General features: G+C 52.5%; 1 protein-coding gene across 1 annotated transcript in view; it reads left to right on the forward strand.

The window, feature by feature from the left end:
- The window catches only part of MAEA (macrophage erythroblast attacher, E3 ubiquitin ligase), a 50166-nt gene that overhangs the window by 6537 nt on the left and 23692 nt on the right, over nucleotides 1–19937 (forward strand). The window contains exon 2 of the mRNA XM_039468016.2: nucleotides 17757–17939. Coding sequence (XP_039323950.1) covers nucleotides 17757–17939 — 183 coding nt within the window. The remainder of the gene's footprint in view (nucleotides 1–17756; nucleotides 17940–19937) is intronic.

Consider the following 19937-nt stretch of genomic DNA (forward strand, 5'->3'; position numbering starts at 1 on the left):
CACCTGTGCCCCCCTCACCCGCAGCTGTGTCTCCTCATCTGCACCTGCTCCCCGCTAACCCGCGCTTGCGCCTCCCTCACCCAAACCTGCACCCACCTCACCCGAGCATGCGCCCCCTCACCTCCCTCACCTGTACCTGCGACATCCTCACCTGCTCCTGCGACCTCACTTATGCCTGTACCGCCCTCACCCACACCTGTGCCCCCCTCACTTGTGCCTCCCTTGCCTGGTGTTCCCTCGCCTGCGCCCCCCTCACCCGCACCTGCGCCCCCCTCACCCGCACCTGCGCCCTTGCCTCGAGGCTGCTCCTGCGGTTGGCTGTCCTCTCTCCTGTGTGCAGATGGCTCTGAATCTTCCCCTTGTGAATGAAAGCCCCTCCTGGCCGCACGTCCTCCTCCAGCTGCTGCTCCCTTTCTCTGCCCCTTCCTCTTGTCCCTCTTTCTGTTTCACCTAAATCAGGTTTTTGTCCCCCAGCGCTCCACCCACATGTTCTTCTTGAGGATGAGATGAAATGATGTTCCTGACAGCGGCAGGCCCCCAGTTCATCACACTGCCTCGAGGCACCCCCCTCACTAGGCGTCTGTGACATCGTCCTTAGGGCTCTCTCCATCGTCGCTGCACGTCCTCTTCAGAGGCCTGTGCTGTGTTATCTAGTCCTAGAGGCTTTTTGCTCTTTGATGTCACCAGCTAGTTCTCCAGAGGTCGTGAGGCTTCATGGACAGTCTCCACACTCCACCCTCCCCAGGTCTCTCCCTGAGGCCATCCTGTGCAGCCTCCCCCGGAGCTCTCTTCGTGTGTCTGGGAGACAGTTCACAGATAGGATACCAGGCTCGAAACCAAATGCCACATCTTGGCCTTGGAGCCCCAGACCTGCCTTATGATCTAGCCTGCCGAGGTCAGTTGACAGTGATGTCCTCCTGGCACTTGTTCAGTGACAGGCCAGAACTCGGAGGTTTCCTCGATTTCTGTTTCTCACGTTTGTCCTTGAGTCCGCAATGGCTGCCAGGGCTGCGGCCTTTGCAGTGAGAGGAGGGTGAAGGGGAAGTGGTGTCGCCCTGTGTGGCCAGCTCTCTGTGTGGGGCCTTAGCAGCGACCCTCCTGAGTGTTCACACTGCAACTCATTACTCAGAGCATCGGGCTGCCCATTTCTAGCTTTGAAGGAGACTGAAAGAATACAGATGTGTGTGTGTGTGTGTGTGTGTGTGTGTGTGTGTAAATAGAGCGCGATTCGTGTGTGTGTGTAGAGAGCGCGAGGGTGAGCCTGCACGCTCGGGTGTGGGCTCACTGCTGCCCTGAGTAAAACTGGGATGTGGTTCGTTTTGCTGTTGGTCCCTGGCCTGTCTGGTTTCCTTTGTAGCACTTGTCACGGTCTGATGTGTAGCCCGCCTCTCTCTGTGCTGTTGTCATAGGCTGCCTCTCTCTGTGCTGGTTGGGCATCTCCTTTAGAGCGTCTGCTCTGCAAGGGCAGGGGCTGGCCTTTGTCACTGTCGTGTTCTCGTCACACCCTGAGTGCCTGGCACGGGAGTCACAGCGGATGGCTGTGGCCGAATGAATTTCTCCTGTCTGGGCACGTCCTCAACTTTGCGTATCCTTCTGGTCCACTTGCCGCATCCTAGAGGACGCCTTGGACTCATAGCCTGTGCCCTCATCTGGGTGTCGTCAGCCTCTTGCGTTTCCTTTCTGCCTCCCTTCGGCCCTCGAGATGCAGCCCCAGCCCCTGCCCTTCTCTCCGTCCCGTTGTTCCAGAGTTTCAGCATGGGAACCGTGGTGTGCAAGGCTCCTGTGCCGGCCGCAAAGGCTGCACCTACTGCTGAGGAACCCGGTTGCTGGCTGGAGTGGGTGCCGAATGCTGCCTGGCAGCATGGCCGTGTGTCTTGAGGCCTTTTAACCCCCTGTACCCCAGGGACTGTTCCATATGCCCCCCGTTCTCCATGAGCCCCTGTGCCTGCTCCCATCCTTGTGCTCTGCTCCTGGGGTGGCCCTGTCTGTCCACTGCCTGCTTGCACTCACTGTCTCCTTCCTGTTTCTGGGGACCTGTCATCTGTGCCCCACTCAAGACCAGCATCTGTTCATGCACCAGACCGTCTGCCCCATCCCTGTGACCTGAAGAGGTACACACCTGTCTTCTGGTTAACCTGGGCGAAACCCATGGATTCCCTCTCTCTGAGCCAGCCCTGCCGTGGGGTCTGTGGAGTTGCTCCTCATCTGGTTTTGCCCCCATGACAGTGCTATAGCCGGAGCACTAGGTAACCCCAAGAGGCTGCTGAGACCGATGATGGATTCGTTGGGCCCATGTCTACTTCTCAGAGCTCACCCCTCCGGGCCCCTGGAGCACCATCCTCTGGTTTTCCCCAGGCTCACAGCCCCTCATGTTCCCTGGCTGGCCCTTGCCATCTGACTTCTGAGTGTTGGCCCCTGGATCAGTCCTTGGCATGGGGCATTGCTGTGAGGTGCCACCTTGGTGCCCTCACAGGGTCCCGTGGATTCTAAGGAGCGTCTGTGTGTACTGATGACTCCTAGGTGGGTAACTTCCCAACTCCAGAGCCCTGTGTCCAGTTACCTGTAAAACATACCCACTTGGCAAGGTACCTTGGTATATTTACTTACTTTTAACATTATTATTTTTAGAGATGAGTCTCACTCTGGCACCCAGGCTGGAGTACAGTGACATGATCACAGCTCACTGCAGCCTTGACTTCCTGGGCTCGCGCAGTCTTCCTGCCTCAGCCTCCTGAGTAACTGGGACCACAGGCATGTGCCACCATGCTGGCTAATTTTTTTTATTTGTAGAGATAGGTTTTTGCTGTGTTATCCAGGCTGGTCTCCCATCTCCTGGGCTCAAGCAACCCTCCCTCCTGGGCCTCCCAAAGTGTTGGGATGACAGGGGTGAGCCACCACACCCAGCTCCTTGGCATATTTACATCTGAGCTTTCCATCCTGACTCCTGCTGTGCAAACCAGTTCTGCTAGCCTGCCTTCTCTTCAGGGCCAGAGCCTTCAAGTTGGCCTTGACCCCTCTGTGGTCACAGCTCATGTCCAGCCTTCTGGCTGGTCCCTGCTCTGCCCATGCCCACCCCAGCTGCCCCATCGTCAGATCCTGTCATCCTTTTGTTCTAGGAGTTTCCTGTCTAACTGGGGATGAAGGCCAGGGTCCTTAGAGTGGCTTTGGCCCTTACGGCGCTGGGCCAGCGCTTTATCCTGCTGCTCAGCCGGGCCAGCATGCCAGCCCAGGGTTTTTGTGCCACCCTCCTCTGCCTGGAGCGCTCCTCCCAGAGATGTCCACGGGCCCATTTCCTCACCTTCTTCAGTCTTTGCCGAGCCGTCACCTCCTGAAGCTTCTCTGACCCCGCTGTTGAAACTGCCGCCCCAGCATCTGCCACTTCCTCCCTTTTCCCTCCTGAGCCATGACTGCGGTCTGACATAGGGGATTTTGCTTGTTTCTGACCACTGGGATATAAGTTCTTTTGGAGGATAGAGAAGAAATAATTCTCCAATTAACAAATGAACAAAGTAATATTAAATATTATTTTAGCAATGGCGTCTAAAGCAGTAACAATTGAAATAGAAGTAAATGTAACTTTCAAGAAAGGCAGCACAATAATGGGGCACACAGTAAGTGCCCGAAACCCACTCGCTGTTCTCTATACCCCCAGCCAGTTAGAACACATCCCACTCACCCCAGCCCAAAGCAGCAGAAACAGAAGATCCAGCAGCACCCTTAGCAGGCAGCCTGACTGCCATGCCGCTGTTTTCGTAAAGGTCCAAAGAAGATTGGCCCTAGCAGAGGGTACCATGTTTCTGTATGAAAACTGTAATGTTGCTTTTTATGTGCTTGATAAAATATTTCTTATTTATAATGAAAGGGACACCAGGAAGGGCTGGGCTCTGCCGGACGCCATAGCCAGGTACGAAACTGCCAGAGTCATGACCTTGTGGCAGAACAGCTGGCTCCCTTTGAAATATTTTATCAAAAGCAGAAAGTGCGCTCTGCTAACATCGTGTCCGTGAACTGACATTCCTGCCCACACGCGGTCTATGTTGTTTGGTCAGGGAGTGACCCGGGGGATGAGGGCACTGGACCACGTGGGGCATGGCCCCGGCCCTTCCGTGCTGCTGGCTTCTGACGCTGGTGCTGCGTTGTGTGCACGTGTGCGGCTGCTGCGGGTTGCGGACCCTTTCCAAGATGGAGCAGTGGCGTCAGAAGGTTCTGCAGGGAACCAGTTAAGGCTGAGCCTGACTGGGCGCGCATACCACTGAGGTGTGGAGCTGGGGCTGGCAGTGCTCTTCCCACCGAGAGCTTTGGTGGGCACAACGTCAATCTGGTCACATCCCCTCAGAAATTGACTGGCAGTGTCGATTTTTCCAGAAGCCTGCTTAGGGGATTTGGAGCATTTTTGTCCTTGGTGAATCTCCCTCAGGGTTTGTGCGGTGCTTGGGGAGATCAGCTCAGGATGGCAGGAAGCCACCGAGATTGTGTGCCCCACACCAGAACACGAGACGGGCCCTCCAGGACGGAGAGTGATTGCGAACTGCCAGTCAAGGCTCAATCCAGCACTTCTGGCCATGGGATGAGCTTCGTGATCAATATTTAGAAACTTCTTCTTAGGTTAATTACAAAAGGCAAAGAGCCTCAGGCCATTGGGAAAGTCCTCCTTCCTGTGTTGGTGAAAACATGATGATGCCACACTAAAGCACGTTTCTTTTTGTCAGCAAATACTGTCAGAAAAGCACAGCGAACGCGGGGGAAGGTTTGAGGAAGCAAGTCTGAAGCTGATGCATGTGGGGCTGCTGCAGCGGGCGTGCAGGGGCACGTGTGTCACCACGCCTCCACTCGGGCCACTTGCCACGTTCTGCTTCAGTGACGAAAACGGAAGATTACTGCTGTGAGCCACCGAAGGGGTAGATGTTCTGGAGGAAACGTAATTTAACATTTGCTGACTAAGAGAAATCCTGTGATTGTGAAAAGCTGTAATGCAACAAATTACCTAGGAAAAATTGGGCAGATGAGATAAATGTTTAATTCTTTCATATAGTCAGATAAGATAGAGCCAGACTTTAAAAGCAGATAACAAGCCAGGCACAGGGGCTCACCCCTGTGATCCCCGCACTGTGGGAGGCTGAGGCAGGAGGGTCACTTGAGCCAGAAGCTCAAGGCTGCAGTGAGTTATGATTGTGCCACTGTGCTCCTGCCTGAACGACAGAGTGAGACCCTGTATGAATGAGTGAATAAGTAAATAAAAATAAGCATTGGGCAAGGGACACACAAAAAGTGTGTAGAAGGAAAAATAGATTAGGTTGAACCATATACAGTTGTTATTTTTGTTAAGTTGAAAATGATGATGGGGTGGACCTATGACAGGTGAAGTTATTACAGAAAACCGCCTCACGGAGAAAAGCCCAGGACCAGGTGGTTTCACTGGTGAATTCTGTTAGACATTTAAAGAAGAATTTATACCAACTCTTCCCAAAAACATATAAGGAGGGAATATATCCCAACTCATTCTATGAGGATATAACCTTGGAATAACCTTGAACCAGAGACATCACAGGAAAACCACAGACCAGTATTCCAGATCAAGGAAAATAGATGCTAAAATCTTCAACAAAATATTAGGAAACTGAATCTGGTAACATACAGAAAGGATTATGTGTCAGGACTAAGGATTTCCCCCAGAAATGCACATGTGAAAATCTATGTAATGTGTCATATTAATAGAATGAAGGGCAAAAACCACATAATCATCTCAATAGATACAACAAAAGCACTTTACAAAATTCAACACCTTTTCATTATACAAACACTTTTATGCTGAAAAAACCAGAAATAGAAAGGAACTTCTTCAGTCCAGTAAAGGGCGTCTGTGGAAAACCTATAGCTAACATCTTTCTTCATGCTGAACAGCAACAAGGCGAAAGGGGTCAGCTCCCACTTACGTTCAGCATTGTCCTGGAGACTCTAACTAGGGCTGTTAGGCCAGGAGAATAAAAGACGTTCAGATTGGAAAAGAAAATGTAAAGTTATAGTTGCAGATGACATGATCTTGTATGTGGAATTCCTAAGGAATACACATAGGAACTATTAGAATTAATAAGCTAGTTCATCAAGGTTGCAGAATACAAGATAAGTAAAAAGAAGTTATATTTCTCTACCTTGGAAATGGTCAAAAAGGAAGAAAATGTTGTTACAACAGCACCAAAATAATAAAATACTTAGAAATTGGACTGTTACTAAGATAGCAGTATTCCCCCAGTTGACCTACAGATTCAGTAGATTTTGTATCAGAATCTCAGCTGGACTTTTTGTAAACATTGACAGCTATTTTGAAAATTCATATGGAAAAGCAAGGAGTCAATGCTGAAGCAGAGTCATGAGGCTTGCATTTCCCGGCTTCAGCACTTTCCGTGGAGCTGTGGTGATGGAGATGGCATGGAGCTGGCAGGGGGTCGAGGCAGATGAGCGGGGGGGAATCAGTCTAGACGGGAACCCATTCATTTGTGGGCATTGATTTTTAGCAAGGCTGCCAAGATAGGAAAGAATAGTGTTTTTAAATGACCCGGAGACTACTAGATCTCCACTAGCAAAAAACGAAGTCGGACCCTAACCTCACACACCATCTACAAAAATTCACTTAGAATGGGTAAGAGACTTACATGTAGGACCTAAAATTATGACACTCTTAACAATGTCAGCCGGGCGCGGTGGCTCAAGCCTGTAATCCCAGCACTTTGGGAGGCTGAGGCGGGTGGATCACAAGGTCGAGAGATCGAGACCATCCCGGTCAACATGGTGAAACCCCGTCTCTACTAAAAATACAAAAAACTAGCTGGGCGTGGTGGCGCGTGCCTGTAATCCCAGCTACTCAGGAGGCTGAGGCAGGAGAATTGCTTGAACCCGGGAGGCGGAGGTTGCGGTGAGCCGAGATCGCGCCATTGCACTCCAGCCTGGGTAACAAGAGCGAAACTCCATCTCAAAAAACAAAAACAAAAACAAAAACAAAAAAACAATGTAAATTTTCCTGACCTTGGATTAGACACTGGTTTCTTAGCTACAACATCCAAAACACACATGCACAAAATAGGTAAATTGGACCTTAAAATGGGAAGGATGTGTTTGAAAGGACACTGTCAAAGTTTTGCAAAGACTACCGCTGTGTGCTGAATGTGTGAGCCCCTCCAGCTCCACATGCTGAGGACCTAACTTGCCATGGGGTGGTATTTGGAGGTGTGCAGTCTTTGGGAGGTGACCGGGTTTGAAGGCGGTCATGAGGATAGAGACCCAGTGCTGAGATTAGTGTCCTTACAGAAGATGGAGAGAGAGCCCCCAGAGCTCTCTCAGCATGCGCATAATCTGGGAAGGGCCATATGAGGACATCACCAGGAAGAGGGTCCTCACCAGGAAGAGGGTCCTCACCAGGAACCCCACCGTGCCAGCACCCTGAGGTCAGACATCCAGCCCTCGGCACTGAGAAATCAGTGTTGGCTGTGTAAGCTGCCCAGCCTGTGATATTTCTTACAGCAGCCTGAGCTGACTGAGGCAGCTGCTCAGAACAGGGAGAACATCTTTGCCAGTCAGTCAGATAGCCATTATGGGTTTAGTATTCAGAGTATATTAGGAACTCTACTTGCTCATTAATACAAATGCAGAAGAAAACGTATTTAGAATGAGCACACAGTTTTAGTCAACTTCAAAGATACACAGATGGCCAGGAGGCACATCATGAATCCTTAGGGAAACAGAAACTAAAACCACAGTGAGGGGCCGCTGCATGCCCTACCAGAAGGGCGTAGCAGAAGCGATGCTGTTGTGTGGGTGTGGAGAAATGGGAGTCCTCATGCACAGCCACCTCGGAAAACAACCTGGCTGTTCTTCAGGTGACACACCAGGTTCCCGTAGGATCAGGCAGTTGCCCTCCTGGGCTTAGCCCCAAGAGCAGTGGAAATTCCTAAGAATGTCAGCATCTCATTGTCGGTGGCAGCCAAAGGTCCATCTCTTGTGAATTCATAAACAAATGGGTACACTAATACCATGGAATACCGTTCAGCCACGGAAAGGGATGGAGCATTGCTGCATGCTACACCTCTCTGGACCTGGAGAACATTATACTAAGGCAGAAAAGCTGGATACACAAGTCCATATCACGTGTGATTCCATTTATATGGAATCGGTTGCTGGTTGGTTGCCTGGGTCTGAGGGGATTGTAGTAGGCTCCTTTTTTGGAGTGATGAAAATCTTCTGGAAGTAAATAGTGATTTGTATGACCTTGTGCTTATTCTAAAAACTAAATTGTACACATTAAAAGGGTGAATTGTATGGCCTGTGAATTATGTCAATAAAAATTGGTAAAATTAAAAATGACATTGCCATCTTTTGTGTGATTTAATAGACAACTGAAGAATGTGCAGGCACAGTGCTCGCCAGGGCCGGGGGTCTTCGGATAAGCAGCTCACTCGCAGGAGTGGTACGTTTTTAAGCAGGGTCCAAGAGTGAGGCACAGTTCCCGTCAGGCCCACACACCATCCTCCACCTGTCGATAGTACGGGGCCAATTTTCTTAGCCTCACCAGTGGATTTTCTGTGAGCTCGACATGACTGTTGAGCACTTGAGATGTGGCTGGTCCAAATTGTGGTGTGGTCTCAATGTAAAATACGTCCTGGCTTTTAAAGGTTAGCACAAGAGAGTAAGGAGTCTAAAATATCTAATGATTTATTGCTTGTTTGTTAATTTGGTATTTTTTTGGTAGAGATGGGGGTCTTGCTATGTTGCCCAGGCTGGTCTTAAACTCCTGGCCTCAAGTAATCCTCCCACCTTGGCCTCCCAAAGCACTGGGATTTCAGAGATAGAGTCACCATGCTTGGCCTTGATAATTATTTGTATTGATTGTTCAAATGAACATACTCGGGATGAATTGGGTTAAATATTAAAACATTTCATGTGTCTCTTTGTACAGTGTAATACGGCTACTAGAAAATTTGAAATGATGCGCAAACGTGTCTCACGCTGTACTCTCTCGGACGGCACGGCTTTGCAGCTTTATCCTTTTATCTGTTTCGGTTTCTGAGAGAGGTTTTAAAAAGAAAAAAAAGTTTGTTTTGATGTTTCTGTCTTTCCGTAGCCATCCGGATTTATAATAATCACTAACACCGTGGACTTTCACCATCTTTGCTTTCTATTTCCGATGCTTTTGTGTTTTCATTCCTTTTGGTGGACTGATAAGGTTTTCTTTGTGCCAGTTAATTTCCTCTTGCGGTTTGGCTAGTTCACAGCCATGCTCCAATTGTGACAAATAAAACATGTCTCCACACATTGCCAGGTGTCCCCTGGCCAGCGAGTTGCCCCCTGTGGAGAGCCGCTGCACGAGGTGAGCCTGGCCCCGATGAGGGTGCCTCCTGAGTGGAGCCCACGTGTGTGTGCTGCTGTGCCTAGCGGCTTCCATGAGTGCACCCCCCCCCCCCCGATTGCTGGCGGACTTCCGTGTGGGCACACCACAGTGTGTTTGCCCATCCTGGTCCAGGGACATTTGGAATTGTGAACAAGCATGCCTGCACCTGTATTTGGATATTCTAGTCCATTTCTCTTGGGAGTGGAATGGCCGAGTCATCTGATAGTTGTCTTTACCTTTTAAAGAACTAAGTGTTTTTTCCAGAAGGATTGTTAGGACTAGTGCCTGCAAGAGTCCAGGTATCCTGGGCTCCACCAGCATGTGGTGGCGGCCTCTTGAATTGGAACTGTTTTTCTGGGTCCCAGCGTTCTCCAGAGAAACAGAGCCAGTGGCACATGTGCACATTGTGTGTGTGTTATGGGGAGGCGGGGGGCATGCATGCACGCACGTAAGAGTTATCACGAAGAATTGGCGGGTGTGATTATCAAGGCTGGGAAGTCCTAAGCTGGAGACCCAGGACAGCTTTGTCTGAGTCTCAAAGCCTGAGAACCAAGAGGGCTGACAGTGACAGTTCGAATCTGGAAGCTGTCGGGTGGGAGGTCCAAGAAGGACCAGTGTTTTATTTCAGTGCAAAGGCCAGAAAACAGAAAAGCCCATGCCCCCCGAAGGCCACCCACACCGGGAGGAGTTCCTTCTCACCCAGCCTTGCTGTTCCTTCAGCTCCTCAGCTAGTTGGGTAGGGCCCCTCCCCAGCTGTGAGGGCTGTGGGCTTTATTCGGTCTACCATTCAGGTACTAATCCCATCCCAGAATGCTCTCACAGACACAACCAGAATAATACTTGGCCAAATGTTTGTTGGGGAACTTGGCAATGTCGAATGGACCTGTAAAACTCACCATCACACCTTAGGCTGTGGTCTAAGTTGCATTTCCCTGATGACTCATGATGTTGCACGTCTTCCTATAGATTACCTGCCCTTCATGTATCTTTTTTGTGATGTTTCTGTTCAAACCTTTTCCCATTTAAAAAAATGGGATTCCTAGCCAGGTGAGGTGGTGGGTACCTGTAGTCCCAGCTACTCAGGAGGCTGAGGCAGGAGAATCACTTGAACCTTGGAGTTGAAGGTTGCAGTGAGCCGAGGTCGCGCCATTGCTCTCCAGCCTGGGGGGCACAGTGAAACTCTGTCTCAAAAAACAAAACAAAACAAAACAACAAACCTGAGGCTGTGGGAGTCGACTCCTGTGGGAGCTGACTGTGTTCCAGATGGAAGCCCTTTGTCAGGCTGTAAATGCTTCTCCCAGTCTGTGGTCCTGTTCTTACTTTCTTACGTTGTTTTCTGAAGAGAAGAAATTTTAGTTTTGATGAGGTTTGTTGATGGGTTTTTCTTTTACAGTTGGTATGTTTTCTATCCTTCAAAGATATCTTTGCCTGTCTTAAGGATGCAAACATTTCCCCCATGTTTCGTTCTTTGAGCTTTTATTTTAGGTCTGTGATCCATTCAGAGGCACTTTTCATGGGGATGTGAGATTTGGGTTGAGGGGCATCCCTTCCCTGTCCTGGCTGTTGGAGACGATCCTTCCCCTCAGTTGCCTTGGCCCCTTGGCTGGATGTAAATGAACCTTGCCTGTGGGTCCTTTTCTGGGTTCCCACCCTGCATTAACCCCTGCATCCATTCCTAGACTTGTACCGTGCTGAATTGATCACTATAGTTTTATAAGAAGTCTTGCAGTCAGTCCAATTCATTAGAATTTTTAAACATTTGTTAATTGAAAAAGTTGTTAATGTTATGTACATGTGAAATTTGCCATCAACCATTTACACAGCAGCTATTTTATCCATCTGTAGTGTGGACACGGTACCTTAAGCACACAGAACAGTCATACCACGTCGTGCAGTGGGTCACTAGCACGCTCTCCTCTTGCAAGGCAGAAACTCCATGGCCATTGAACAAAACGGCCTCCTTCCCGCCCCAGCCCCTGGCATCCAGCACTCCACTTTCTGCATCTAAGAGCTGGACTGTGAGGCACCTCATGCAAGTAAAATCATGCAGACAATTGACTTATTTCACTTAGCATGATCTCCATGTTGTAGCATGTGGGGGCGTTGCCTTCTTTTAAAAGGTGGAATAGTATACCACTGTATGTTGTGTTAGTGTTCTGCAGGGGGACAGAACGAGTAGGATATATATAGGCAGACTGGGGAATCGGCCAGTGTGATTATGGAGGCTGAGGAGTCCCCAGCAGGCCTTCTGCAACCTGGAGACCCTGGGAAGCTGGTGCCTGGCTCAATCCAGGCCACAGGCCTGAGAACCCTGGGGGACTGCTGCTGTCAGTCCTGACATCCAAAGGCCAGAGACCCCGGAGTTCTGTTGCCCAAGGCAGGGTCCCAGCTCCAGGAGGGAGAGGATATTGCCTCTCCTCTGGCTTTCTCGTTCTGTCTGGGCCCCAGCTGTCTGGATGGCACCACCTAGCTGTAGGGCGTCTTGGCACTCAGCTCATGTCTCTCCTCTGTGTGGGAAAAACCCACACAAGCATACCCAGAGTAATGCTTCCCGGGTTCTCTAGGTATTCCTCCTCCAATCAAGTCGATGCCTGCAGTTAACTATCACGTGCGCAGGTACAGCCACGTGTCACTTACATGGAAGAGCTCTGAGAAACGCATCATTGGGTGACATCTTCATGGTGTGAACGTGGCAGAGTGAACTCTCATGAGCCCACATAGCGTGGCTGCTGCACACCACACTGTGGAACAGCCTGTGGCTCCCACCTGCAAATCTGGACCACGTGTCAGTGCACTGCCTACCGCAGGCAGCTGTTCCACGGTGGTGTTTGTGCAGCTAACACGTGTAAACATAGGAAAGGGGTCGTGAAAATGCAGTGTCATAATCTTAACAGGGCCACCATCATCTGTATGGTCTGCTGTTGACCATAGTGTCGTTAGGTGGCATGTGACTGCTGTGTGCTCCTCCTTCGTTCCCCTGGTGATTTACACGGGCTGCTTCTGCCTCTTGGCCACTATGAACACAGGTGTGCAGATGCCTCCTGGAACCCTCCTTCAGTGCCCATGGCCTGCTGGGTACTCAGGAGCTCTGTGCCTAACGTTCTGAAGAATTGCCTCGCTGCTCTCCACGCTGCACCGGGCACGCTCCTGGCACTGCGCGCCGTCCCACTGTTCCGCTTCCTGCTGTGGCATCACTTTCTGTTTAGTGATCTCTGTTCTTACGGGCATGAGGTGATGCCTCGTGTTGGCATTTGTGTCTGCCTAGTGGTTGGTCATGTGGAGCATCCTGTCATGTGCCACTTGTCCATCGGTGTATCTTCTTAGTAGAAATGGCTAAGTCCTTGGTCCACTGTAAAATTGGATGTTTCCTTTTGTCATGGAGTTACAGGGGTTTTTAAAAATGTGTTCTGTATAGAAGCTCCAGAAGCAGATCCCTGGCTTGCAGCTGTTTTTCCCCACTTTTACTCTGTTGGTCTTTCCTGCTCTGCAGATTTTATGTTTGGCGTGGTCCCGTCTGTCTCTTTGCTGCCTGTGCTGTTAGCAATCTGTTTGTACCTTTTCACACTTCTTCCTTCAGCTCTGTTACGTTGCCCGTCCTCATTTGGGCTAGCTGTATCTTCTGCTGGTTCCTCTTTTCAGTGCTGCTTCTTGTGTCTTACATTCTCTTTCTCTGTGGATTTATTGTGTTTGATCATTGAGCAGTATTTCTGAGTAATTCTTCTCCCAGAAAGGTTTATGGGTGCTCAGCTTTCAGCCTTGCGTATCTGAAAGTAACTTCAGTTTGTTCTCATTGTTGAGTTAGAGTCTTCTGCATTTCTGAAATTCCACTCACTCGTTCACCAAATGCCCTTTAAGGAGCCTTGAAGGAGCTGTTGCTAACCAGCAAGCCCAGGCCAGTGTGGGAGCTTTTAGAGCCGGAGTCACGTGCTGGGTCCCCCAGAAGAGGAGGCGCTGCTTCCCGGGACTGGCTCGGCTTCTCTGGGGGAAGTGGATGTGAGGAGGAGCTGCTGTCTGGGTCAGCAGACGCCCTGCAGGAGAGGGGCTGCTAGGCTCATCCCTGAACTCAGACTGGATAGCCCTGGGCCAGCACCGGAGAAGGAGCAGAGGCAGGGAGGCGGGAGGAGCCTGCACAGAGGCGTGGGAGGCCTGAGGAGTAGCGGCTGGGCGCTGAGAGCACCGGCAGGGAGATTGGGTCTGTCTACGGAAAGTGAAGGCTGGGGCTGGCCATTTGGAGGCCAGGGTTAGCAGGGGAGCCACGCTGCCCAAAGAAGTCCAGGTCAGGCGAGGGCCCGGGACGGATGTTCAGAGTCCGGGTCGGGCGCGGGCCCGCGACGGATGTTCAGAGTCTAGGTTGGGCGTGGGCCCGCGACGGATGTTCCGAAGCTGGCATGCGGTTGAGGAGTCTCAGCAGTGGCTGACAGCTCTGTGTAGCCCAGTGTAGCCATTGGTGTCATGGGGGTACCGGCCGTGCCCCGCATGAGGAAGGCAGTCCCTCACCCCTGGTGTTGTGTGGTTCCATTAAGGGCACCCCACAGGTATGCCAGATCCTGAACTGGTTTCTTCATCAAGACATAGTTGAATTCAACTACGACCTCAGCATGTAGACTGTAGGGTCTGGATGCTGACGGTGGCCTGATGATGCCCTGGAGATGAGCGTCACAGCATTGCCTGCCGCCTCTGTGGGTGAGAGTTGGCAGTGGGCACCCCAGCCCTGCCACTGTCTCTGGGGCTTCTCTGTTGGCATGCAGACTGCCCACACTCGCCTCTGCTGGGCGCTGCTGTGCCATGGCTCCAGCGGTCAGTTGGCCGAGGGAGGGGCCGGCATGAGGGTCTCACGGAAACCTGCAGCGGTGGCCACGGCGGAGCCTCGCCCAGTGTCTGCGACGGGCGGTTGAGGTTAAAGTTGCGGTTGAGGGCCTGCACGGCGCTCCTGGCGCACGCTGCGGCTGAACAACGAGTGCGTTCTGCAGCGTTTTCTTCCTTATAATTTTAGTGTGTGATAATAAAACTTCACAACTTTTATTATGTGTCTTGGAATTTGTGCCCGTTTCTTTAGTGATTTTTATTGTGCTTAGCAAAAATGTCAGTCCCGCTGAGATGGGAACGCAGCCGACGCCTCCCTGGGCACATCCTCCCTGTGGCTCCTGAGGCCCGGGAGCCCCGCTGTGCGAGGGAGAGAGCTGCCGCGTGGAGCCAGCCTTCCGGATTGTTCATGACCCCATGTGCTCATCGGTCCCGGCCTCGTCTGTCAGCGCGGAGCACCAAAGGTGCCGGGTTGCCTTTGCTGGGTGTTGTGTGTGAGCACCTTTGGGGAAGCCGACACCAAGTCCGTTGGGGCAGAGCTGGCGGCACAGCCCTGGTGACCGGGACCGGCGCTCTCGCCCTCTCAAAGCGGCCGAGCTGCCGCCTGCGCTTGGCTTGGAGCACGTTCGAGACCCTGAAAGGAGCGTGTGGCTGTCAGTGAGTGTCCCTGACCCTCGGCCTGCGTGGCTTTCCGGGGGGCAGCAGCAGATACGCACGTGTGTTGAGACTTAACACAGAAGAGTTGTGAAGACACTGTGACCCTGGCGAGCCCTTCCCCCGCCTCCTTCACGCTCACGTCCTGCGTGACTATGGCGCGTTCTGGGCAGGGCCTCTTTGCCTTGCACTGGGAACACGGGGTTCCTGTCTGCAGCGTGCCAGCTGCTCGGATCTCTGCCCTGTGCCTGAGTGGCGTCAGCGCCATGGTGAGGTGGGGCCTGCCTGGGGTTGGAAAGGCCCCGTTCCTGCGTAGAACTTGAATGCAGCTGAGGGGCTTCCAGAGAGGCCTTGCCTTTCCTGGTGGCAGTCTGGAATGTGCTGGCATCGTGGACACTGTGTGGGTTCCTCCACACGAGACAGGGTGGTTGTGTCCCTTTTCCTCATGGTCTAAGGGCAAAGGCTTTCTGTCCTGCTCATGTGAGACCCTGGCCCAGGCAGAGCAAAGACTAAGTGTGCTTTGCGTCCTTTAGAAATTCCGCCTGTGGCAGGATGCGCTCGGAGAGGGCCTCGAGTGGAGAGCTCTGCAGGCTGGCGTTGGCTGGCGTGTCAGGGCCGCGGGGGTCTTCTGGGCCTTACCTCGTGGGTCTCGCTGAGCTCACGCACACTGATCAGGTGTTTATGGAGAGCTGAAGTGCTGTCTGCTGTGACTTCCTCATCCGCTGGATGTAGAGCAGAGGAAAAGAATCGTTCCCAGCTTTCTTAAGCGGCACCAAATTCTTGGGAGAAATCTTGTTTAAATTTGTTTTCTTGTTCCTTTGTTGTTCATTTGTTTCTTGAGACAGAGTCTCACTGTTGCCCAGGCTGGAGTGCAGTGGTGCCATCTTGGCTCGCAGCAACCTCTGCCTCCCAGGTTCAAGCGATTCTCCTGCCTCAGCCTCCCAAGTAGTCGGGACTACAGGTGCGCACGTCCACCACCACCTTGCCCGGCCAATTTTTGTATTTTTAGTAGAGACAGGGTTTCACCATGTGGGCCAGGCTGGTCTTGGACTCCTGACCTCAGGTGATCCGCCTGCTTCGGCCTCCCAGAGTGCTGGGATTTCAGGCCTGAGCCACCACTCTCAGCAGGATAAATCTTGAAGGCAGGCAGTGTAGGCAGTGGGGGGCCCATGCCGTGTGACGCCAGCAAGCTTGGTTCTGGGTGCCGCCCTCGGGGCCTGGCTTCCAGTCTTTCTCCTGTTGTCACTGCCTCGTGGCTTTGTCAGTTGGTTAAACGTGCTGTGGCTTCGTAGCTTCCCTGCCCTCTTTTTCAACATCGTAAGACTCGTTTTCTCACCAGCAAGTGTGAGTCCTGCTTGGTAGCCTGTGTAATGCTAGCTGCCGTTTGCGAGCCGTCCTGTGTGGCCGATGGAGCTTGTCTGGTGCGGATGAGAGCTTGTACACACTGTGCCACCAGTGTATACACATCAGCTCCGGGGGACGTCTGAGTGGAGGGCAGCTGGAGCAGGCTGAGTGGGGAGTGGCAGCCAGGGGACGGTGCAGAGCTGGCCTTGCCACCTGCCTCCTACCTCTGCTTTCAGGGAGAAAAGTGAGTCTGGGGAGGGCCCTACTGTGTGGCTCCTTCCTTGGCCGTGGCCAGTCCCGTCTCTGCTGCCCTGGCTGTCCCTTCTCGGGAAGCCCAGGTGCTGAGCTGCGTCCAGGCCTCCCTCGCTGTAGCCCTGCCTTCCTCACGTGGCCTCACGGATAAGTATGGTGGCTGACATGAGGTTGAGGCCTGCCCAGGGCCGGGGGAGCAGGCAGTGCCCGAGAGTCTGTCCTCCATGGTTGGGCATGGCTGGAGATGGAGCGCTGGTTCTGGCACAGGTACCACGGCAGAGGTGGACCCACTGCTCCCGGGCGGCAGCAAGGCCACGTTGTGACGTGCTGTGCCGTGAGCTGCTGGCTGGACCATGGGCAGTGTTTCCTGCTGGAGCTTGGCCACAGAGGCCTGGGAGTGCTGGGGCACGATTCTGTCATGCCGCATTCACACCACAGAGCACAGGAAATGGGGAGAGAAGAACATCACCAGGGCTTCTCTCCAGAGGGACGGAAACTAACGATGCCTAGAAGATTCTCCTTGATATACTTACTTTCCACAGGAATAGATGGTTTTTATGATTGGGGGAGGTGAACGCTCTCATGCAGGAGAGGTGTGGGTTGTGCATGTCCACAGGGGATAGATTATTTTTATGACTGGGGTGAGGTGAGTACACTCACGCAGGAGAGGTGTGGGTTGTGCGTATCCACGGGGAATAGATTATGATTGGGGTGAGGTGAACGCGTTCATGCAGGAGAGGTGAGGGTTGTGCGTGTCCACGGGGAACAGATTATTTTTATGATTGGGGTGACATTAACACACTTATGCAGGAGAGGTATGGGTTGTGAACGTAGCTTCACGTGCGTGTTTGAGGCTTGATGTGCCCAACCCTTACCTGTATGGAACGCATGCCCCATGCACCCTTGGCCCTTCCTGGACTGATCTGTGTGGTGGCGCCTGCAGCCACAGCAGCCCGGCGCATCACTGGCCAGTCCTGTGTTTCACTGTCTGACAGTGCCATGCCCGTCCACTCCTCTCCTATTCGGAAATGTCTTTTAACTGTTCATTATTCTAGATGAACTTTGGGATTATTCTGTCAACATACACTTAGCATTTTTTTTGGGGGGGGGGTCAAAAATTGGGTTGCTTCTCATCCAGGGACGTGGAGTGGCTCTCCATTCACCAGGGCTTTCTTGGGTCTTGGTTGAGGTTTAGAGTACGTACTTGGAGACCAGAGGCTTCTAAGACTTCTGCCGCTGCAAGTACCATGGTGTGTCCTGGCTGTGGGGCTGGCGGGGCTCACACCAGGGTAGCGCACCCCTCACTGTCCTCCTTCCTGTCCAGGTGCCCTACGAGACACTGAACAAACGCTTTCGCGCCGCTCAGAAGAACATTGACCGGGAGACCAGCCACGTCACTATGGTGGTGGCCGAGCTGGAGAAGACACTGAGTGGCTGCCCCGCCGTGGACTCTGTGGTCAGCCTGCTGGACGGTGTGGTAGAGAAGCTCAGCGTCCTTAAGAGGAAGGTTGGTCCCTCCCAGTGGTCCCTCTTCAGCTGGGGGCATAGACACTCCATTTGTCTTGAAAATGAGTCCTAAGACTGGCAAGCTGCCATGGTGGCAGTGTGGGAGGTGCAGCTGGGGGCCCCCTTCCCTGTCCCCTGCCTTCTGGGACCACTGTCGGCTGAGCAGGCCAGCTTCCTGTTCCTGTAGGACCATGTCATCTTGCCCCAGGAGTGTCCAGAGCCCAAGCAGCAGAGAGGCCAGGATGTATAGCAAGTTGATTTTTTTTTTTTTTTTTGGAGACGTATCACTCTGTCACCTAGGCTGGAGTTCAGTGGCGTGATCTCGACTCATTGCAGCCTCTGCCTCCCGGGTTCAAGCAGTTCTCCTGCCTCAGCCTCATGAGTAGCTGGGATTACAGGTGCGCATCAACATGCCCAGCTAATTTTTGTATTTTTAGTAGAGACGGGGTTTCACCATGTTGGCCGTACGGGTCTCAAACTCCTGACCTCAAGTGATCTGTCCTCCTGGGCCTCCCAAAGTGCTGAGATTATAGGCGTGAGCCACTGCACACAGCCCGATTGATTATTTTTAGATAGAATTTCACCTCAAAGGAGCATGTGGAGTTCCTTGTCACTAGGATGGATGGACAAGGGCATTGGGACAAATCTGTCTCACTGAAGACACCCAGAAAGTGGGATAAGATATCTGAACACATTCCAGTGAAAATATCCAATAGATTGTGAAACAGAAAGAAATCACTAGGCCAGAACTGGAGGGCAGGGGGTCAGAGGTGAAAACAGCAAGAGACTGCTGTTGCCCTCGGAGTGTTGGCCAGGCCACACGGAGGTGAGGACTGATTACCCAGGCCATGGAAAGTGGGGCCCAGTGGAGAGAAGCGGGGACCCCACAGTACTACAGCTCAGGGTGGGGTGTGCTACAGCTCAGAAGTGGACTGGCATTGACAGAGCGTTGCAGCCCAGGTTCAGAGTACCTGGGTGATGGGAGACCCTTAGCCTTCCCTCCAGTGAGGTGGTGCCGGCTGCCGGCTGGTGGTGCCTTCCAGCTCTGGGCAGAGTAAATTCAGATTATTTCGTGGGGAGGATACCTTCAATATGGGCATAAGGTGATTCTTAGAAATAAGTTTTCAAGTACAACATCCAGCACAAAGACAGCCTGGGTGACACTGAGACACTATCTCAAGACACCATGATGGATTAGAGACCCAGCAGACGACAGAGAGCTGCACAGACAGCAGGTGCGGGGGCTGCCAGGTGCCACGCTTTACTCAGAGAGCTGCACAGACAGCAGGTGCGGGGACTCCCAGGTGCCACGCTTTACTCAGAGAGCTGCACAGACAGCAGGTGCGGGGGCTGCCAGGTGCCACGCTTTACTCAGAGAGCTGCACAGACAGCAGGTGCGGGGACTCCCAGGTGCCACGCTTTACTCAGAGAGCTGCACAGACAGCAGGTGCGGGGACTCCCAGGTGCCACGCTTTACTCAGAGAGCTGCACAGACAGCAGGTGCGGGGGCTGCCAGGTGCCACGCTTTACTCAGAGAGCTGCACAGACAGCAGGTGCGGGGGCTGCCAGGTGCCACGCTTTACTCAGAGAGCTGCACAGACAGCAGGTGCGGGGACTCCCAGGTGCCACACTTTACTCAGAACTGCACAGACAGCAGGTGCGGGGACTCCCAGGTGCCACGCTTTACTCAGAGCTGCACAGACTGCAGGTGCGGGGGCTGCCAGGTGCCACGCTTTACTCAGAGAGCTGCACAGACTGCAGGTGCGGGGGCTGCCAGGTGCCACGCTTTACTCAGAGAGCTGCACAGACTGCAGGTGCGGGGGCTGCCAGGTGCTACACTTTACTGTGCTTAAAGAATACAAACAGGCCAGTGGGTCACGCCTGTAAAGTACTGTGGAAAGCTGAGGCAGCAGAATTACTTGAGCCCAGGAGTTTGAGACCAGCCTGGGCAACTTGGCGAAACTCTATCTCTGCAAAAAATATTAGCCATGTGTGGTGG

Source organism: Saimiri boliviensis, chromosome 3 (assembly GCF_048565385.1).
Source record: "Saimiri boliviensis isolate mSaiBol1 chromosome 3, mSaiBol1.pri, whole genome shotgun sequence".
In the NCBI taxonomy this organism is placed as follows: Eukaryota; Metazoa; Chordata; class Mammalia; order Primates; family Cebidae; genus Saimiri; species Saimiri boliviensis.